The 20,378-nt window shown below is 47.1% G+C and overlaps 1 protein-coding gene across 1 annotated transcript in view; it reads right to left on the bottom strand.

Moving 5' to 3' along the window:
* hmgcll1 (3-hydroxymethyl-3-methylglutaryl-CoA lyase like 1) overlaps nt 1–20,378 on the bottom strand; it is a 190,571-nt gene that overhangs the window by 111,337 nt on the left and 58,856 nt on the right. Inside the window, exon 6 of the mRNA XM_072498565.1 lies at nt 9,373–9,436. Coding sequence (XP_072354666.1) covers nt 9,373–9,436 — 64 coding nt within the window. The remainder of the gene's footprint in view (nt 1–9,372; nt 9,437–20,378) is intronic.

The following is a 20,378-nucleotide window of genomic DNA, read 5'->3' as shown; positions in this document are numbered from 1 at the left end:
TTCATGCTGCAACATTTAAGACCTTTTCATTCCGGAAAGCAGACTTAACTGCTGTTTGGTAGGAGACGAGGGGCACCCCCTTCAAACCTGGCTCTTGTGACAATAAGCAACTTTCATTTCATTTCATTTAATTTGATGGTACCCATGAGGAACCGTAGCAAGAATGCGTGGGAGTTCAATGAGAAGTGCTTCAGGTATGGCATCAATTAAGTCATTGGCCTGCGTAAAATGCATCTCAGATGCTGAGATTGGTCTGCATGTTCCCTTCAGTACTCGCCTGAAAGAATCCAGCAGAAAGAATTGCAGATTGAGGAGCATCAATGGCGTCGTCACTCATCTTTGGATGAGGCGACATGGAGAGCGGGAAGAGGAGGATGCAGGTCGGAAATCATCTTATCAGACCAGCTGCAGCTGCTGCTGTGGCTGGGATGCCCTAATAGTGCTTGTGGAGTGACAAAATCCTGCTGTCCATTCCCACCACCAGGACCAACCTACCTTTCCCTTTGCACTAAACAGTCCTTTACCCACTCACCTACCCAATGCACATTGTCCCAAAGACGTCCGTCATAAGACAAGTGAAAGTGGAAGTTGGCACTCAGAATGCAGTAACGAGAAAGATATGAAATGGAGCTAATCAATGTTGATCATGGGGCATTAGTAAAGGTGGAAACATAACAAAACATTTTGCCACATACATACATTTGGTGAATTACAAATCTTTGAAAACTTATAGACACCCTACCATTTCTATATGGTGCATCTCAGCATATACAGAAGCAAGCTACCATCCCCATTCTGACTGTTGAGACGCTCTTGATGAATGGTCCCTGGGATTTGGAGCCCCTGAGGGCCCAACGAAGACTTTTCCACCTGTACCTGTGCAGAGTCAGGCTTGGTTGTCAGGTGACTGTTGGCTATTGGCTGGCCGGGACAGGAAGTGGGAGGGGTTTGACGACAGTTTTCACATCCATATTGTCTTTTATTCCCATCCCTCTCCTGGACTAATGGCATCACTCCTACCATTCTGCTGCATCACATGGATAAATTTTGAGGTTGCAGACAATTTAGCATCCAAGGCCTGAGCAGCCATGGCCATGGTCTGCGTGGAGTCCTTTGAGAACTATTCTTGAACATCCATAGCAATGGCCATTCCTGCCATGGCAGACATGCTTGCAATTCCTTGCACTACCAATCCATCTAGGGTTAACTACGACTCTTCATCCTCTCTGCTACTGAAAAGTGTGTGTGGCACTTTTATCAGTGTCTGGTTAAGCTGCTGATAAACTCCAGTATCCTGTTCTCAATGATAACCCCACAGTTTAGTATTAGTGTCCAGCTGAACAAAGCTTGGTGACGGCTGCACCCACTAGAATGGACTCTCCACTGCTGTTTCTGCTACCAGCTGTGTTGAGGCAACACATGAAATGAAAATCGCTTATTGTCACAAGTAGGCTTCAATGAAGTTACTGTGAAAAGCCCCAAGTCGCCACATTCCGGCACCTGTTCGGGGAGGCTGGTACGGGAATTGAACCGTGCTGCTGGCCTGCTTCCAAAGCCAGCGAATTAGCTCTGTGCTAAACAGCCCCATACTACGGGTGGCGTGTTCTGGCCCTGCTCACTGACAGGATCATCCGGTCCCAGCGAAGGTACGAAGTGCGGGTGTAGGCGTGAAAAACGTTATTCTGTCCGGCATCTGAAGCGGCGGGATTTTGCGCCATATTGTCCACTCCCCGCCTCATTAATCATGCACGCACATGAAATACGCTGGATCGCTGGTCAGCAGCATCTGATTCGCCCGCCCTTCCATCAGCTCGTCTCTTCCTCACTCTGGCCGCCATATTTGAAATGCAGCCACGCAGAACTTCTCAATGTCAGCAGCACAGGACTGGTCCACTGAAGCTATGGCCCCGAAACCCAAGAAGACGACAGCCCCAAGAAGGCAGGCCAAAGATTTTCAGGTTACGTGGATTGACTAAATTGCCCTTTCTGTTTAAAGGTTAGGTGGCATTATGGGGATAGGGCGAAGGGAGTGAGCCCTGCATAGGGTGCTCTTTCAGACGGTCGGTGCCAACTCAATGGGCCGAATGGCCTCCTTCTGCACTGTAGAGATTCTATGATTTTAAATTCAGTGACACCTCACTGGAGCACCTGGTGGACACAGTTGAGGTCTACCGCCATGTCCTCTACCCCGCTTTGGCCGCATGAAGCCCAGCAAGGTGGCCAATCCAGCTTGGGAGGCAGTGGTCAGTGCCAAAGAGGTCAGTCACCCAGTGCAGGAAGAGGAGGAATGATCTCATCCACCTTACCATTCTCAACTCACACACTCAGAAACCGACTATATCTGATTCACATCGATATCACTCACTGCCAGCTCAACGGACATCAGTCCCCATCTCACACACACACACCTTCATAACCCCATCCTGCCTCATCTCCTCTGGAGCTTCCATTCTCATCCTGTACATGACTCTACTCATTATCCACATATTCCAAGCATCCTTGTCATTTGTCTGGCATGCATCTTGCTCTCACTCTGTCTGTCTTTATGAAGAACAAGCTCCTGCACAGTCACAGGGAGTGGTCCCAGTGCTGGAAATCAAGATCCTCTTCAGTTCAAAAACTGAGCCATAGGATTCGCCTGAGGAGACATTGACTGTGCCTGCATCAACAATGAGATTGGTGTGCACACCCAAGTGAGGATGACGCACCAGTTAATCCCTCAGACAACCATATTGTGCTTTGTCCTGTCTTAGAATAGCCCACCATGCACTAGTCATATCTCCTTTCCTTCATAGGAACCTCTAGAAAGCACTCAGCACCAACCCCCCCCCCCCCCCCCCCGCCGCCTCCACGACACCTCGTATGAGGAACCAGAGGACACCACAGCAGAAGAACAGTCACAGCGCTCAGCCACACTCTCCAACAGCACAAAGGCCCTCACATCGGTAACACCTAGTTCTAGAGCAGTCTTGGGGTCACAATTCAGCGAGCATAGCGCAGAATCTGGTCCATAGAGGCAGAGACATTCGAGGTTGCCCACACTCAGAGGACATTTAAGGGTCAACTACATTGCTGTGGATCTGGAGTCACATGTAGGCCAGACCAGGTAAGGACGACAGATTTCCTTCCTTAAAGGGCATTATTGATCCAGATAGCTTTTTATGACAATGATTTTCACGGTCACCTTTTAGACTTTTAATTCCAGATTTTTATTGAATTCAAATTTCACCATCTGCCATGGCGGGATTCGAACCTGGGTCCCAGGATTACAAGTGCAGTGGTAATACCACTACACCACTGCCTCCCCAGTGCAGCTACAATCTTCATATTAGCCACATTCCACAGATTACTAATGGACAATGAAAGAGTCCACCTGCCTTCCATATTAGGCAAGAGTGCCGGCATGCCAACACATCAAGGTCAACACTGGTAGGATGGTGGCTGCCATGGAGATCTTCATTCAGGACATCAATCCCACATTGCAGCAGAAGATGCACTCCATCACTGTAGTTTTTGGTAGCAACTATCAGTGGCTATACGAGAACAGGGGAGACCGGGGCACCTCGATCTCTTGCCAGCTGCCCCCTCTCCTCAAGGGGTCAGCCAGGGACCGATCCCCGCTTCCTGTGACCCCATAACCTCCAACTTCACAGGCCAGGAAGGGATGCATCACTCCAACAGCAGGACACAAAAAGGAACTGAGGCCCTCCAGGTCCTTGTCCTTCAGAAGACACCCTCCAATGTCACCACAGGCAGGGTGGAGCTGTAAGCAGGCTGGCTCCAACTCACTGTGGATGTTGGAAACACCACGATGTGCTTAGTCGGGTTAAGAAATTTAAAAATATTTCGGAGCACAACACTGGCATGGGGGTTCATAACATGTATGTAATGTACACAAATGCAAATAAAATGGCACTCAATTCACATCTCCTCTCATTCCTCCTTTATATGATAAACTGTGTTGCTGTCAGTCAGGTGTGATACCATGGTCTCTCCCCCCATTTTTTACAGATGGAGTTATCATGGGCCCCTCATCTATGTGCTGTACTTCCATATCACCACAGTGTCTGTCCCTTTACAAACAATTCTTTATATCAGTGATGTCCCAACCTTAATGTTAAGTGAGTTTGTGGAACATCCCTCGTTCAAATGCTTTGCAGGGTCATGTCATGTGTAGGTTTGGTTGTGCGAGATTGAAGCAGAGGTATTCTACTAACTTGCCTGCATTCTTGAAAGGTTAAGTTGCAGTGAGCAAGGAGAAGTATTCGCGGGTGGGGAAGGGTGATATATTGTGCAACCCCGTGTCTCTTGGTGGGGTTTTCCTGCTCTCAGCCCATACTCAGAACCTGTGTGTGCTGCCGTCAGCCAAAAGTGTTTCTGACTTTCAGAGTGTCCATCTGCTAAGTTCATCAATAAGTGGGGGGGGGGGGGCCTTGCCACCTTAAAATGTCGATTCACTGCCACATTGTTGTCCTGGCGCTCAAACTTCCAACTTTGAGTTTCTCTCACCCTGTGGTTCTGTGTCTTGCAGCGACCAGGGTCTCTCAGTGTTGACATAATTGTGGACTTTTCCAAAATGAATGTCTGTTATCTCATGTACGCATTGGTGCGTGGATGCTTGAGAGATCTTCAGATGTCCCCGGTGGATCCCTGCAAGAAGCCACTGATGTCGATGTTCAGTGCAGGGGTAGCTTTCACAGTCACTGGGAATGGATGCCCTCCTTGTCCCCATGGCACCCAAAGCCGAGTATATGGAAAATGTGAGTCAGCAGATCCTTGGACATGTGGAGCCGTTGACGACACTGGTTCTCGCTCACCTGCAGATATGAATGTGAGTTCTGTAAACCCTTGCTCTTGGGAGCCACTTACACACGACGGTCTCGATGAGCATCATCCTCTGTGTCTGGAGGATGCTGTACTGGCCCTTGGTCCTGAGGGGTTTGCTCTTCCCTTTGGTGAGCCAGGTGCCTCCATCACAATCCTCTCCTTCTTCCCTCCTGCCTGTGAGTGATAATACAGGCAGCGATAAATCCGGCCTCCATCTTCCTGATGGTCTCGTCCCCGCAGTATCATCAGGAACAGACAAGTGTCAGCAATAATCTCCACAGCTCCTCCTTCTGTCAATGACTCAATAGTGAATGTGGGTTCAAGGGTTCTGTTCCTGTGTCGGAGAGTCCTCTCACTGCCAGACCAGCTTGGACTCTCCCTCTGTTAGTATGAACCCCTCTCAATGTCCTGGAGGGGCTGAATGATCAGGTCCCCCCCACCCCGCTCTCAAGCCAGGTTTGAGGTACATATCTGTTTGTTAGCCCCTGAACATTTAGAAGTGAATGTGCCTCTGTACAGTTTGGGCCTCACCTTTCCCCACCTTGGGGCCATTTACACAGTTAACCATATAACCCACCCTCAACACCCTCGGATACCTCCGCAATGCCTTTTCCCCATCTTAATGCTGCACATGCCTCCCCTGACTGAATATGCTGGTTGTGGCCTGTAATGATTTCAGAAATACCACAGACCGAGTTGCGTGATGTTATAACTACGCCCTGTGCACATCATGCTGGGTATGACTGAGACAGGTCGGACATGGCCTCCCCCTCCCTGGACTGTAAACAGATGCTCTTCTTCACCCAGCGTTCCTGTCTGAGGCCAGTTGCGCATCCCCCTCCCCCACCCCATCCCGCCGTTCACTAATGGACCCGTAGCCCTGCAGCTCATTAAAAGCCAACCCCACCTCACCACTGATCTGGTAGGTAAACACCTGGCCATGACAATCCCCTGAAAGTGATGCGGTGCTGCCTGACACTGATTCCTCCGAGTGCTTTGCAATACAATGTGGACGAACGAACCTCAAAGTCATGAGCAAAGTGCAAGTCGCTAGGTAAACTTCAGTGCCGTTGTGAATCTCGTCGTTCTAAGTGCACACCAGCATGAGGGGTGTGGGAGGTGGTGAAGGGGAATGATTCCGGTAAGGGTTCCTTACAATGAGATGCAAATATATTGAAACGACGTTTCCCCCGTGCCGTAGTGGGAAATACGCCCCATCAGTGATGGCTGGAGAGCACAATCACGACCTGGTTTCACAAAGATATAAAACAGATTTTTGGCCGTCACTCAATATTTCCCACAGCGAATGGGAGCGGGAAATTCTGGCCACTATGTTATTTATAAATTGGGTCTGAATTTACTCCAATAGTGCAACATCACATCGATGGTGATTATATGCACATTCGTTTTGCACTTGCAGTTTAACTGTTGAAACTGCTAATATATAGGCTGCCTCATTACATGAAATCCGTGTTTTCCACGCTTGCTATATTGTTACACTCCTGTGCACATTGGATTCTGTTTAGGAAATATGCTTATCCTATACCACAGGTAGATACGTTTGGAAGCATCCATTTTTCTTTTTAGCACCATGTGCACAAATGTGCAACCATTAAGGAGTCATAGATGTTTACAGCATGGAAACAGGCCATTTGGCCCAGCTTGTCCATTTTGAAAAACAACCATCCACAACCACCCTTTGGCTTCGGTTGCCAAGCCAATTCTGGAATTGGTTGGAATTGGTGGAATTGCGGATAGCGATGAGGACTGCCAGAGGATACAGCAAGATTTAGATCGTTTGGAGACTTGGGTGGCGAGATGGCAGATGGAGTTTAATTCGGACAAATGTGAGGTAATGCATTTTAGAAGGTCTAATAGAGGTCGAACACGGTAGAACACTCAAGAGTATTGATAGTCAGAGAAATCTTGGTGCACAGATCCACAGGTCACTGAAATGGGCAACACAGGTGGTGAAGGTAGTCAAGAAAGCATACGGCATGCTTGCCTTCATTGGCCGGGGCATTGAGTATAAAAATTGGCAAGTCATGTTGCAGCTGTATAGAACCTTAGTTAGGCCACATTTGGAGTATAGTGTTCAATTCTGGTCGCCACACTACCAGAAGGATGTGGAGGCTTTAGAGAGGGTGCAGAAAAGATTTAACAGGATGTTGCCTGGTATGGAGGGCATTAGCTATGAGGAGAGGTTGAATAAACTCGGTTTGTTCTCACTGGAAAGACAGAGGTTGAGGGGCAACCTGATAGAGGTCTACAAAATGATAAGGGGCATAGACAGAGTGGATAGTCAGAGACTTTTTCCCAGGGTAGAGAGGACAATTACCAGGGGGCATAGGTTTAAGGTGTGAGGGGCAAGGTTTGGAGGAGATGTACGAGGTAAGATCTTTACACAGAGGGTAGTGGGTGCCTGGAACTCACTGCCGGAGGAGGTGGTGGAAGCAGGGACGATAGTGACGTTTAAGGGGCATCTTGACAAATACATGAATAGGATGGGAATAGAGGGATACGGCCCCAGGAAGTGTAGAAGATTTTAGTTCAGACGGGCAGCATGGTTGGTGCAGGCTTGGAGGGCCAAAGGATTTGTTCCTGTTCTGTACTTTTCTTTGTTCTTTGTATCCAATTGGCCATCTCGCTCTGGATTCCGTGAGAGTTAACCTTTTGCAACAACTTACCATGCAGTACCTTGTCAAGGCCTTGCTAAAGTCCATGTAGACAACATCGACCACACTGCCCTCGTCTACCTTCTTGGTTTCCCCTTCAATAAACTCAATCATACTTGTGAGACATGACTTTCCCCTTACAAAGCAATGCTGACTTTCTCTAATTAGCCCATGCCTGTCTAAATGGCTGTAGATCCTGTCCCTCAGAATACCTTCTAACAACTTACCCACTCCAGAAGTAATGGTCACCAGTCTGTAGTTCCCAGGCTTATCCCTCCGGCCCTTCTTAAACAAGGGCACAATATTTGCTACCCTCCAATCTTCAGGTACCTCTCCTGTGGCTGTCGATGATTCAAATATCTCAGCGAGGGGCCGGCAATTTCCTCCCTAGCCTCTCTGTTCTTTTCCTTTGTAGTTGTAGTCGTGGACAAGGATTGGGACCTTGGAAGTGAGATCAGGGATTACGAATGGAGTCAAGACCTCGGGAGAATGATTGAAAATTGAGGCAAAGTGTCAGGATTGGACCTCAGACCTGGACTAGGGAGTCAGGGGACAGAGGTAGGGCATCAGAAGTAGGATCATGAGTTGTGTGACCTGGAAGTTAGGCCTGGTTACAGTGGTGATGGTAAGTTTAATTTTATTCGTTCATGAGATGTGGGCATCGCCGGCTAGGGCCAGCATTTATTGCCCATCCCTAATTGTCTTGAAATGAGTAGCCCAGGGCATTTAAGTGTCAACCACATTGCTGTGGGTCTGGAGTCACATGTAGGCCAGACCATGTAGGGACAGCAGACTTCCTTCCACATTGGCGAACCAGGTGGGCTTTTACGTCAATCAACAATGGTTTTATGGTCATTAATTCCAGATTTGAATTGAATTTAAATTCAACATCTGCCATGGTGGGATTCGAATCCAGGCCCCCAGAGCTTTACCCTGGGTCTCTCGATTACTCGTGTCGTGAAATATCACTACACCATTGCCTCATCTTTTTTAATTTAGGGGGTTGTTTACGGTTGTTTTTCCCTGAGGTAGCCTGCCTTGGAGCAAATCAAAGTTGCAATAGGGACCTGAATGAGGCAAATGATCTCATGCGTCTTCATCTAATGCATCTTAATGCATATGCAAATGATCCAATGCATCTTCATCTACTGCCTCTCAAGGCATATGCAAATGATCCAATGCATCTTCATCTAATGTATCTTAATGCATATGCAAATGATCCAATGCATCTTCATGCAAAGGACATTGCTTGTTTGTCCTTACCAACATGATGAGCAGCACACTCCTAAGTGTACATAGCCATGTCTGTGTCTTAGAAGATCACAGCAGGCCTGAAAGATGGGTACCATGTGGCCCGATTTAACCGCTATAATATTTACTAACGTAGGAATAGCTTATATACTTGGTATAAGGCATTGATAAGATAAATAAAGGAGGAAGGGGTGAGTAAAAGCAAACGATTCAGCGCTTAAAGTAAAAGGAGGCAAGTGAGAGGGACAGAACAAAGTCTCGGATGTTTACGAATTGCTGGAGAAGCTGAATGACAACAAATCACTGGAAACTGTGAGCTGTTGTATTTGAACAACTTGATTGGCATTTTTGAAGACGGTCAATTAGTGTAGGTTTATTCAATCTCTCTTACTTCTTGTCTTGGATATTTCTAACAGTGATGGACCACCTGCAGACTCGAAGAGCCGAATAGCCTCCTTCTGCACTGTAAATTCTATGATTCTATAAAAATCCTCACAACAAATAAGGTGCTCTCCGACAACCTTTTTTTCCCAGATTATTAACTTTCAAATATAACTATTTATGAGACAAGTTCCCATAAGCACCATAATTAATACAAGATTAATGTGTAATAGCTTACCTCTGCAACCTTAGCTGGTGTAATGTTTCCTTCATACGGGCATCCTATTGCACAGGACACATACCTGTTGAACAGTGAACATAGAATTTTGTTTTATTTCTTTATTTTAATAACCTTTTGAATTATCACTGAAATAATGCTGATTCACTGTAAAAATCAAAGCAGAAATTCATACAGGTGTATGGAATTCCTAATAATTTGACACATTTCATGATCATGTTAAGTTGTTTTTTGATGGAACTTCTGAACTCTGATATAAATATCATTTTGAGGAAGGGAATAGGGAGATATTAGTTTTAATTTATCGAAGATTATTGTTTAGACTCAAGTTTGATATTGTAATTTAAAGCTGCACAGTCACTTTAAGGATTCACCCTCAAAAGTAAATTCACAAAAGGAACATGTCTGTATAATCTTCCAGGTTTATTTGAACTGTTTACATGAACGCTGTGCAATTAATCTTACATAAGTTTGTGAATGGACCTCTTAAATTCCATTTCAAGTGCATTGTGTAAGAGACCTTCCTGTTTATTTCCTTTGTTCCGTTTCTTTTATTTTATTATTTATTATTTCTGGTCTGTGGACCGATAATCAGGATGTGCCTTTAAGCCGGACAGTGACTGCAGTATATACATCGATAAGATTTAAAAAAAAATTTTAGAGTACCAAATTCATTTTTTCCAATTAAGGGGCAATTTAGAGTGGCCAATCCACCTAGCCTGCACATCTTTGGGTTGTGGGGGTGAGACCCATGCTAACACGGGAAGAATGTGCAAACTGCACACGGACAGTGACCCAGAGCCGGGATCGAACCTCGGACCTCAGCGCCGTGAGGCAGCAGGTCTAACCCACTGCGCCACCGTGCTGCCCTGATACATCTATAAGATGACTGGCAGCATCTCACCAAGGCTCCTTTGATAACTTCATTCAAACCCGTGACAGCTGACTACCAAGGAGGTCAAGGACAGCAGACGCATGGGAACACCACCACCTGTGTCAGAGTTCACCTCCAAACATCATCTTGACTTGGAACTCTATCACCATTTCTTCATTGTCACTGGGTCAAAATCCTGAAAGCTCTCTTAACAACACAGTGGGTGCACCTACTCCACATGCCCTGCATAAGTTCAAGAAGGCAGCTCATCACCACCTTCTCAAAGGAAATAGGGAGGGGCAACAAATACTTGCCTTGCCAGTGACGCTCACACCTATTTATCTCAGACTAACAATGTAAAAAATCTTCCTGCTTTTCAGTTTGATCATTGCAAACATCTGCAGTACCAGCATGCTTGTGTTTGTTGCAATGCATTACAGAAAGTTGTGAAAATAAATATAAAATATTATCCATCGCTTAGAAAAAAGAATGGCTCTGTTAGTTTTTTCATTCAGGTGACGCTGGCTAAGCCAGCATTTATTACTCATTCTTAATTGCCCAGAAGAAGGTGGTGGTGAGCTGCCTTCTTGAACAGTACTGATGGGGAGGGAGTCCCAAGATTTTGAATAATCCTCGTTTGCAACAAATTGACCTGGTCACATGTGCAGCAAAACTGTCTACTTGTAAAACAAATCCCGGAGATTATTTGTACTTTGAAGAGTAGCCCTTTTCAAGAAAATATTTTTATTGAAGACATTTTTCATTATGACAAAATAAACAACAAATGAAACAAATACATAAAAGTGCAACGCATGATTGGCACAATCAATAATTAACAACTTCACTAAACCAAACCCTTCAGCATATAACTAAAAACTAACCGCCACGTTCCCCCCCCAACCCCCTCCCCCATAATACAAGCTGACGGTGACCAACTCTCTGAAAAAGGAAATTAATAACTGCCATCTGAAATAAAATCCTCCTACCGGGCCTCTAATGGTGCATTGACCTTCTCTAGATATAGGAACTCATTCGGTCGCCCAACCAGGCTGAGGCACTGAGCGGAATAGGAGACCTCCACCTCAGCAGAATAATAAAACGTATCTTTCCTTGCCTCAAAATAATATAACCGGTTACATGGAGCGGATATCCCCCGCCATGGAGTATACACCACCCTCACAGTGTTGACCTCATTGCGTTGGAGTGACGGGACCACCTCCTTAAATAAAAGGCAATGGGACTCCTCCAGTCGACCTTGCAGCCCGAGGAGGTGCTGTCATCCCTTCCTGATATTCGCAACTCGGCCTTTGTAGCTCCAGCAGCTGTGGGTGACCAAACCCATGGGCATGGCATCTAACCGGGGCTCAGCAGAATCCTGAGTTTCAGCATCCCTCCAAGTGCTGGATCCTGGGACGTCTCTGCCTCCACGGGCTGTGGATCATCAGCTGTGGGATGCTCACCAGTGAGTGACTCAGAAGCCTGCACACTAGTTAATCCCACCAAGGTGTGAACCTTTGCACTGGTGAAGGTTGCGAGTGACAGATGTGAAGCATCCTCGATGCTCGTCTCTGTGATGTCTCCCTCAGAGCTGCTGGGGTCTGTGGTCTCCAGAGGGTGCAAGGATGGTCCTGGCTCGTCGACCGATTAACCTGCAAGGGAAGTGAGATGTCATTAGTGCAGGACAAGAGCAGACTGGGAGAATAAAGTTAACACACGTGAGGCTTGCACCACGGCTGCATGTGTTTAAATTTCTCACTTAGTGCCCCCCGTCTGCACAGGGGTGGTCCTGCTCCTTGCTGGCCAGCTCAAGGGCTCTCTCCTGATATGTGGTGAGGGTCCTAAGCTCGGGCATCACTTCGGCAAACCGTGCCCGCTCACAGCTGTGCTTGAGGTTGTCCTGCAATGTGACAGATGGGGAAAATGTAGGCAGGAGTCATACCAGGCCAGATGGCAATGAAGTCTGGTATGTGTGAGAGGTGAGTGGGGGCAGAGATGTAAAGAGCAGAGGAGCTTCTGGGGCGGGTGGTGGGAGGAAGACCATTGGGGGTGGGTGGCATGACAAGTGCTAGGAACCGGTGAGGTGGTTGGGAGTGGGATTACCATGGAGTTGCGATGGGTGTGTGAAGGGGTTCAGGGGGAGACATGAAAAAAGACTTACCCTGGCTGCACAAAAAAGGTCATTCACCTTCTTCCGGCACTGTAGCCCCATCCTCTTATGACGAGAGCTGGCACTCACTATCATGGCCACAGCCTCCCAGGGTTGGTGACCTTGCTCGTTGGACATGTGGCTGAGCGGGGGTACGGGATGTCACGCCTCTGCTCAACACCATCCAGGAGTTTGGTGAGGGCTCTCTCTGTGAAACGTGGTGCACTCTTCCTGGCTGTCAATACCACCCCACCCCCTCCCCCACCCCACCCCCCAACCCTCCGTCTGGACTTGGAACAAGATCTGGGCAGATATTTAAAAGGAGCGCCCCACTGATTGTGGAGATTTAGTTGTACCAGGGCAAGCAAATCGGATGCAAACCGCCAGAAGGGCGGCGCGAAACACGTGAAAAGAAATTTTCCCCCAGAAGCAGCTGAATACGCGGCGAGTTTTCTTGCCGACGGCGCCAGTGGGATTCTCTCTGGTTTTCTCACGGAACCCGACACTTGGTAAAAATGTCGTAAAATTCTGCCCATAGTCATCATAAATGTTGTGCATTCCCAAAAGGTCATTCCCAGATTTGTTTACTCTGTGTCTTCCTGGTATTCAGCTCCACTGTTTATTTAAGATGCTTTATTAACACAAGCATTTGTTTAAATACTGTTCATCCGATTGCAAACTGTCTCAAGAAGGACTGATAAGGTCTTTCCAGACAGATCAAATACACATAAACATCCAGCATATATTAACAGGCTGCACATTTTTACAATTGACGATTTGTACATAAAGCTCAGCCAGATGTGGCAACGCTGGGTAACTGAGTATACAGTTTATGACTGTGGAAATTCAACAATTCTTTGGCGTTGTATTCAAGACAGATAGAAGCAGATGTTATCCATCTTTACTTGCTCTGTGATTCTTTTATAGTCAGGATCAGTCAACTCTCAATCTGGCATGATCTGAAAACCTTTTTTGGTCAGTTTGCAATTAGTCTTTAAAATGTCTCCACTCCTCCTGTTCTGAAAGCTTGAATCTTGTTGGGAATCCGTTCTGCAGGTGCTCACCGGCAGGCTCATTCTTCATCCGCGAGCCACAAATTTTAATCGAGAGGAATGCTGGGATGTTGGAACCAGCGTGTCAGGAGCTTGAGCACGAGAGGATGTATGTACATATCCCCCTCAAGAGTGGTGGATTGCCAGTTCCCATTGGCTATTTGCTCAATTAAAGCAATATTGTACCACAAGCTTCTGATTTTAATATTTGGTCCGGGAGATTCTCCAGTTTCCTGAAACTGGCTCGTGAGACCAAGGCAATTGAGGGTGATGAATCAATCTCCGAGAAACATGTCAATACTTTATGCTCATAGCAGTTTTCTAACCTACTAGTAGGAAGGGGTTTGTTCACAATAAATATCCATGGAAGTTATTTAGCTCATTTTGAGGTCTAATCCGTGAGATGAAGATCTTATTCTGCTGTAGATTAGGTCTGAGAGGAGGAAGAATGGTTTGCCGAGAGGGAGCAGCAGAGAGAGAGGGTGGTAGAGGGGCGGTAGAGAGGGGGCGGCAGAGAAGGGGCAGCTGAGAAAGGGCAGTAGAGAGGGGTCAGCAGAGAGGGGGTGTCAGATAAGGGCGGTAGAGAGGAGGCAACAGAGAGGGGGCAGCAGTGAGGGGGCTGCAGAAAGGGGGCAATAGAGAAGGGTAAGCAGATTAGGGCAGCAGAGTGGGGGCAGCAGAGGGGGGCAGCAGAGTGGGGGCATCAGAGTGGGGGCAGCAGAGTGGGGGCAGCAGAGTGGGGCATCAGAGTGGGGGCAGCAGAGTGGGAACAGCAGAGTGGGGGCACCAGAGTGGGGGCAGCAGAGCGGGGGCAGCAGAGCGGGGGCAGCAGAGTGGGGGCAGCAGAGTGGGGGCAGCAGAGAGGGGGACGGCAGAGAGGGGACAGCAGAGTAGGGGATGGCATGGGAGTGGCATAGAAGGGACGGCAGAGAGTGGGTGACGAAGAGGGAGACAGCAGAGAAGGGGAACAGCAGCGCGGGGAGCCGCAGCTCACAGTGGGAACCACTCATGAAACAGGATCAACAGATAAAGGCTAGGTTCCTTTGATGTGTGGGAACAGCAGTGCCACAGTAGAGACAGATTAGCATGCCAGGTTGTGGCAGACATCTGCAGCTGGCTGAAAGATGATCAGTCCTCTGCTGGACCTGGTCAGCATGCTTGGCGAGTGGTTGTCAAGGTCATCAATGTCCTCCATTTATTTACTTATAGGTTTTTCCAAGGCTTTGCCAGAGACATATCAGGATTTCCCACAAACACGAAGTACAGGTGACAGGTTGCATGGTTTGCCATGCCCGGCAATTATGTCAACTATGCCGGTGATAGCGCTAGTTAGAGCGAGTGGGCATTCCCACAGCTGTTGTCATCATTGACGGCACACGTGTGGAAAATTGTGTACGCCAAGATCACCCAGGACCAGTGATCAATCGCCAGGGATACCGCCCCATCAATGTGCAACAACAAAACAAGATCCTTGCAGTTGTGAGCCAGGTTCCTGGAGAACTGCTGTGATGTTTTTGCCGTGTGGAAATTCAAGGGGCGGGAAACTCCGACCCCCCGCCGGGTCAGAGAATCGGCAGGGGGTGGCGTGAATCCCACCCCCACCGGCTGCCAAATTCTCCGGCGCCGGGGTTTTGGCGGGGGCGGGAATCGCGGCGCGCCGGTCAGCGGCCGCCAGCAGCGGCCCACCCGGCGATTCTCCGGCCCGCGATGGGCCAAATGACTGCCCGTTTTCGGCCAGTCCCGCCGGCGTATATTACACCAGGTATTTGCCGGTGGGACCTGGCTGCACGGGCGGCCTCTGGGGTCCTCGGGGGGGGCGGGGGGATCTGGCCCCGGGAGGTGCCCCACAGTGGTCTGTTCCGCGATCGGGGCCCACCGATCCGCGGGCAGGCCTGTGCCGTGGGGGCACTCTATTCCTCCGCGTCGGCTGCTGTGTCCTCAGCGATGGCCGACGCGGAGACGAACCCCCCTGTGCATGCACTGGGATGACGCCATGCGCCAACTCGCGCCGGCTGGCGGAGACCCTTCGACGCCGGTTGGCGTGGCGCCAAGCCCCTTCCCCGCTGGCTGGCGCGGCGCAAACCACTCAGGCGCCGGCCTAGCCCCTGTAGGTGCGGAGGATTCTGCACCTTTGGGGTGGCCCAACGCCGGAGTGGTTCACGCCACTCCGTCCCGCCGGAGTTGCCCACCCCACCGATTGCTGCAGAATCCCGCCCCAAATTCCTGATCCCTCTTCTTTGGAAATACAACCACTGAAGCCCAACAGCATTATAATTACTGCCGTATCATTGGCAGATGTATTACTGGACAGGTTAATGCTATTGCTGAAGCTGCCAATTTCAGGCAGTTGCATGGATCTTAAGACGTCCTGCATGCTTGGTCATTGCTGTGTTCTACCCAATATTGTGCTGCTGTGAGGGTTACTGACAGAAGGAACAATGCAAAGATCTCGAGCCCTCAGAGGAAGAATTGGAGGCAGACAGGGGGAGAGTGATGAGGACATGGATGCCAAGGACATTCGTATTAATCTAAGATTCATTTTGGCTGCACTCAGTAGACCCATGTCGCAAGGAAATGCAAAGGTTACTCTTCCTGATCCTCCCTCTACACTTACACAAGCAGTCCTGCAACCAATCAACCAACACTCCCTTTCATCAACTCCTCATCTGACCCCCAGCCCCACAATTGGTCCTCATCAAATCGTATTCTCAAATTCATCATCAATCAACTCAGAAAGTGACATAACACCCAGCACCCAAGAATGGGCAAGACAGGAAATTGGCAAATGAAAGAAATGTAACTGAGCAAATGAACATTTTCTCAGCCACCCATGTGCATGCTGTTGTATTGCGAGGCAAGCGGCAAGGCTATGTTAAATCACAACGGTGATTTATTTAACTAAGAAGAACCTTCTATACAGAATAGTACACTCATACACGGATCTCGTTCCCTCAACTCCAAAGCTAACTGCCCAAACCCCAACAATCAGGTCCATGCCTGTCACATGGCCCCTGAAGAATTGCCCCTTAATGGGGCCATGCAACCACATTCCTCCCCCTTAAGCTCTCTTCTACATTCCCTGAAATACAAAAGCTGAAAAACTCTATTTCCAATTATATACAAAGAGAGTTACAGTAAGGGATCTCAAAGCAAAGTTCATAAGATAAGTGTATCAAGTGACTTCCTCACTCTTGCCGAACCTCGCAACTTGGCAACTGACTTTTCCAGAATGGAGACATCCGAGTCCACAGCAAGGGAAGGCAAATCGGTCCAAAATAGGGGCAGTATTGACTATCTCTTCAACTCTTGCTATGGTCTCTGATGATCCCCCTTGAGAAGATCTCAGTTCTAACATGGAATATCCCGTACTGGGGTAATGGGGTAGGGTTGATCCACTACCCCATGGAGCTTTCAGAATACAAGCTCCCCCAATAAGGGGCTGGGCAATGTGCCTTTGTATGAATAGAGTCGGCCAGTCAGGCGCTGACTAGAGAAGACCCAGGAGGCAATTACTGGAGATTAAATAATAGTTAACGTGTGAAATAAAATAAGTTTGTTTTTCTCTAGGTCTCATTGTGGATTCCTTCCATTGCCCATTACGAAATAACACCACCACCTCGACAAGTGGTATATTGGTTGCTAGGATTGGGTCCACCTGCCCCTTTTCGGGGATGACGGTTTCCCTCTTTAACAAATTATGAACATGCTTTCCAGTTTCACGGTCCCGTAAGATTATAACATAGGATTCAAGCCCAGTCCTGGAAACAACTCTTCCAGGTAACTATTCCGATCCTCCGCCCAACTTCCACACGTACACTAAATCGTCTTCTTGGCTGTATTGTGGCGGCCTTTCGGTCAAGCTTGCTTAGCCTCCGCCCTCCTCAACAAATTTGGAAAAATGAGGTCAAGCCGGCTCCCGAGACTCCTGCCTATGAACAATTCAGCCGCAACCAAAAACGTCATAACCAAAAGTCGATCTGGAGCTTCACCCATGGATGTCCCGGCCACTCCCAAGGGTGCAGGTGGCTTGCTGCACGCAGAAGGTTGAGTATTCTTTCAATCTCCTTTTCGATCCCTGGCCATCAAATATAACCCCTGGCCAGGACCTTCATCTTGGACTGACCAGGATGACCACTGCGTAATCCTTGGGGAAATGTCTGCGGCTCTGGGGGTGGCACCATCAATCTGCAACCCCACAGGTGAATCCTGTCCTCAAAAGGGATTTTTCCCGACATTGCACATAGGGTCTGATCTGTTCTGACTTCTCAAAATGCCAGCCTGTGAGAACCAGCCTTTAAACTCTTGACAACACAGGGTCTTCTGTTGGTCAACATCTTAATGTAGACAGATGAAATAGGTAGAGCGTCAAGAAAATGTTGAGCCAGGACGCTCTCCTGCGGAGTGGGAGGTTCAGAAATATTTCCGTTTTATGATGAAAAGTATATGCAGCCAAGAACTGTGCCCATCTTTGCACTCGGGCCAATCCTATGGACAGGATAAGTATAGTTTCAAAATAAATGCCTAGTAATTGTTTATGGTCCGAGGTGGTGGTGAAGTGCTAGCCATAAACATATCGATGTGGCGTAGTGGTTAGCATTGCTGCCTCATGGTGCTGAGGTCCCAGGTTCGAACCCGGCCCTGGGTCACTGTCCGTGTGGCGTTTGCACTTTCTCCCCGTGTTTTCGTGGGCTTAACCCCCATAACCCAAAGATGTGCAGGCTAGGTGGATTGGCCACGCTAAATTGCCCCTTCATTGGAAAACATAACTGGATATTCTAAATTTTAAAAAAAAGGCCTGTTTGACCTGATCGAATTCTTCCCACTTTCAATGTTGGTACTGGGTGAACATAAGCTTTCACTTGAAAATATCCATGGTCAGTCCTACGGTAATGCATCTAACATGAAGGGCTCGGAGAAAGGGCTGCAAGCTCTTTAAAAACATTAACAGGTATGCAGACTATGTACCATGTGCAGCCCATTCACTTAACCTTGTTAGAGAAAAGGCAGTGTCTACTGTACCTGAAGTTGTTAACTATTTTGGCATTTTGCAGGAGCTGTATGTTTTCTTTTCTGGAATTTTGCAGGAGCTGTATGTTCTGGAATTTTGCAGGAGCTGTATGTTTTCTTTTCTGGATCTCCACGAAGATGGGGGATTTTAAACACACAGGGTTTAAACTACATTTTTCTCTAAAGAGCTTAAGTGTAACTAGATGGTCTGCAAACTATGAAGCAGTCCGGGCAATTAAAAATGGATATATGGGTATTTTACAAACTCTCAAACATAGTTTTGAAGACTCAGAAGAGAAGCCTGAATGTAAACGAGATGCAAAGAATTTATACCACAAGTTGGTAAAGCTGGAATATGCTATTTTAACAGACGTTTGGGAAGAAGTGCTGGAGTGTTTCAACAAAAGAAACTCCAAACCCCTGGTTTTGATGTATTTGAAGGTTATCTTCTGCTATCATCTTTACTTTTGTTTGTTAAAGAACACAGAGAAAATTCAGCCGATAGCATTGCACACTATGAATCAGAAGCAAAAGGTTTGTGTGAAGATATCACCTCAAGTTATTCTGATGCTTCCAAACGCATTGTTACAAGGACATTTTCAGATGGAACAAGTGGTATTGTTTCTTTGAGAGGAGCTGACAAATTTAAAATAGGAGTACTATATCAACTCTATGACTGCTTGATAATCCAGTTACGCAAGAGGATTGACCCATTTGAGCAGATTGCGAAAAGGTTCAAGTTCCTCTCAGAATTGGTGAACAATTCTGAAATTGATGAGGACAGTATTAAACTTATAATATCGTCTGACAAAGATGATATTGACCACAAATTAGTAAACGAGTGTTATCAGTTCAAAGAATATTTGCACCTTAGGAAATTCCAGAACACAGAAGAAAACACGCCATCTAAAATGCAATGCGCAGAAGTTCTTCAGCTTATTTGTGAGCAACACCTAATTGAAGTGTTCCCCAATATTACTGCTGCGCTTAAGCTGTACTTGCCAATGCTATCACGAGCTATGAAGCAGAAAGGAATTTTTCAAAGCTATCCTTTATAAAGAACAAATTTCGGTCTACCATGACTGAAGAGCGCTTAAATTCTTTATGTATATTGTCTCTAGAAAATGACATTGCAAGGAAGCTCTCATATGACAAAACTGTGTGTGAATATGTTGCCAGAAGAAACAGAAAAAAGAGGATTTTGTAAAATGTGCTTCATGTAGTATGTATTCTCACAGGTGTCTAAAATAAAAGATTATATTGACGGTCTTTTCTATGTTTTAGTTCATCATTCTATGATGCATCATGCATGTATATAAACTTTTCCTAATTTTCATCCCCCCATAACTCAAAAACTATAAGGCATAGGAAATGTTTATTCACACCAGTGACTTTGACATGTGAGATAATCCAGTACAGCAATTTTAATCAAAATCTGAGATATAGTGGTTAAACTTGTTAAAAATTTGTGGTGATCTGTCGTGGAACAACCCCCATTGAAGAAGATAACAGTGGTTACCCAGACCTCGTTGCTGGTTGCGAAGAGGCCCCCATAACAGTTCAAGCTTCAGGGCCCCACAAATGTAGGTCTGCCACTGCACAGGATTGCCAAAATGGTAGACAGGGTGGGTAAAAAGCAGACTGACATGACCATCTGCTGCTGCTTTTGAAATATGAGTCATCAGGAGAAAAGACAACTATTTGCCTTATTCTTAAATAGAAACGTAGAAAATAAGAACAGGAGGAGGCCATTTGGCTTCGAGCCAGCTCTGACATTCATTATGATCATGGTTGATCATCCAACACGGTAACTTGTACCCCCATATCCTTTGGTCCCTTTAGGTCCAAGAGTTATATCTAATTCCTTCTTGAAAACATGTTTTCACCTAAACTGCTTTCTGTGGTAAAGAATTTCACAGGTTCACCA

Source organism: Scyliorhinus torazame, chromosome 4 (genome assembly GCF_047496885.1).
Source record: "Scyliorhinus torazame isolate Kashiwa2021f chromosome 4, sScyTor2.1, whole genome shotgun sequence".
NCBI classification, from domain to species: Eukaryota; Metazoa; Chordata; class Chondrichthyes; order Carcharhiniformes; family Scyliorhinidae; genus Scyliorhinus; species Scyliorhinus torazame.
Note: the sequence above shows the minus strand (reverse complement) of the source record. Positions and strands in the feature narration are given on the sequence as shown.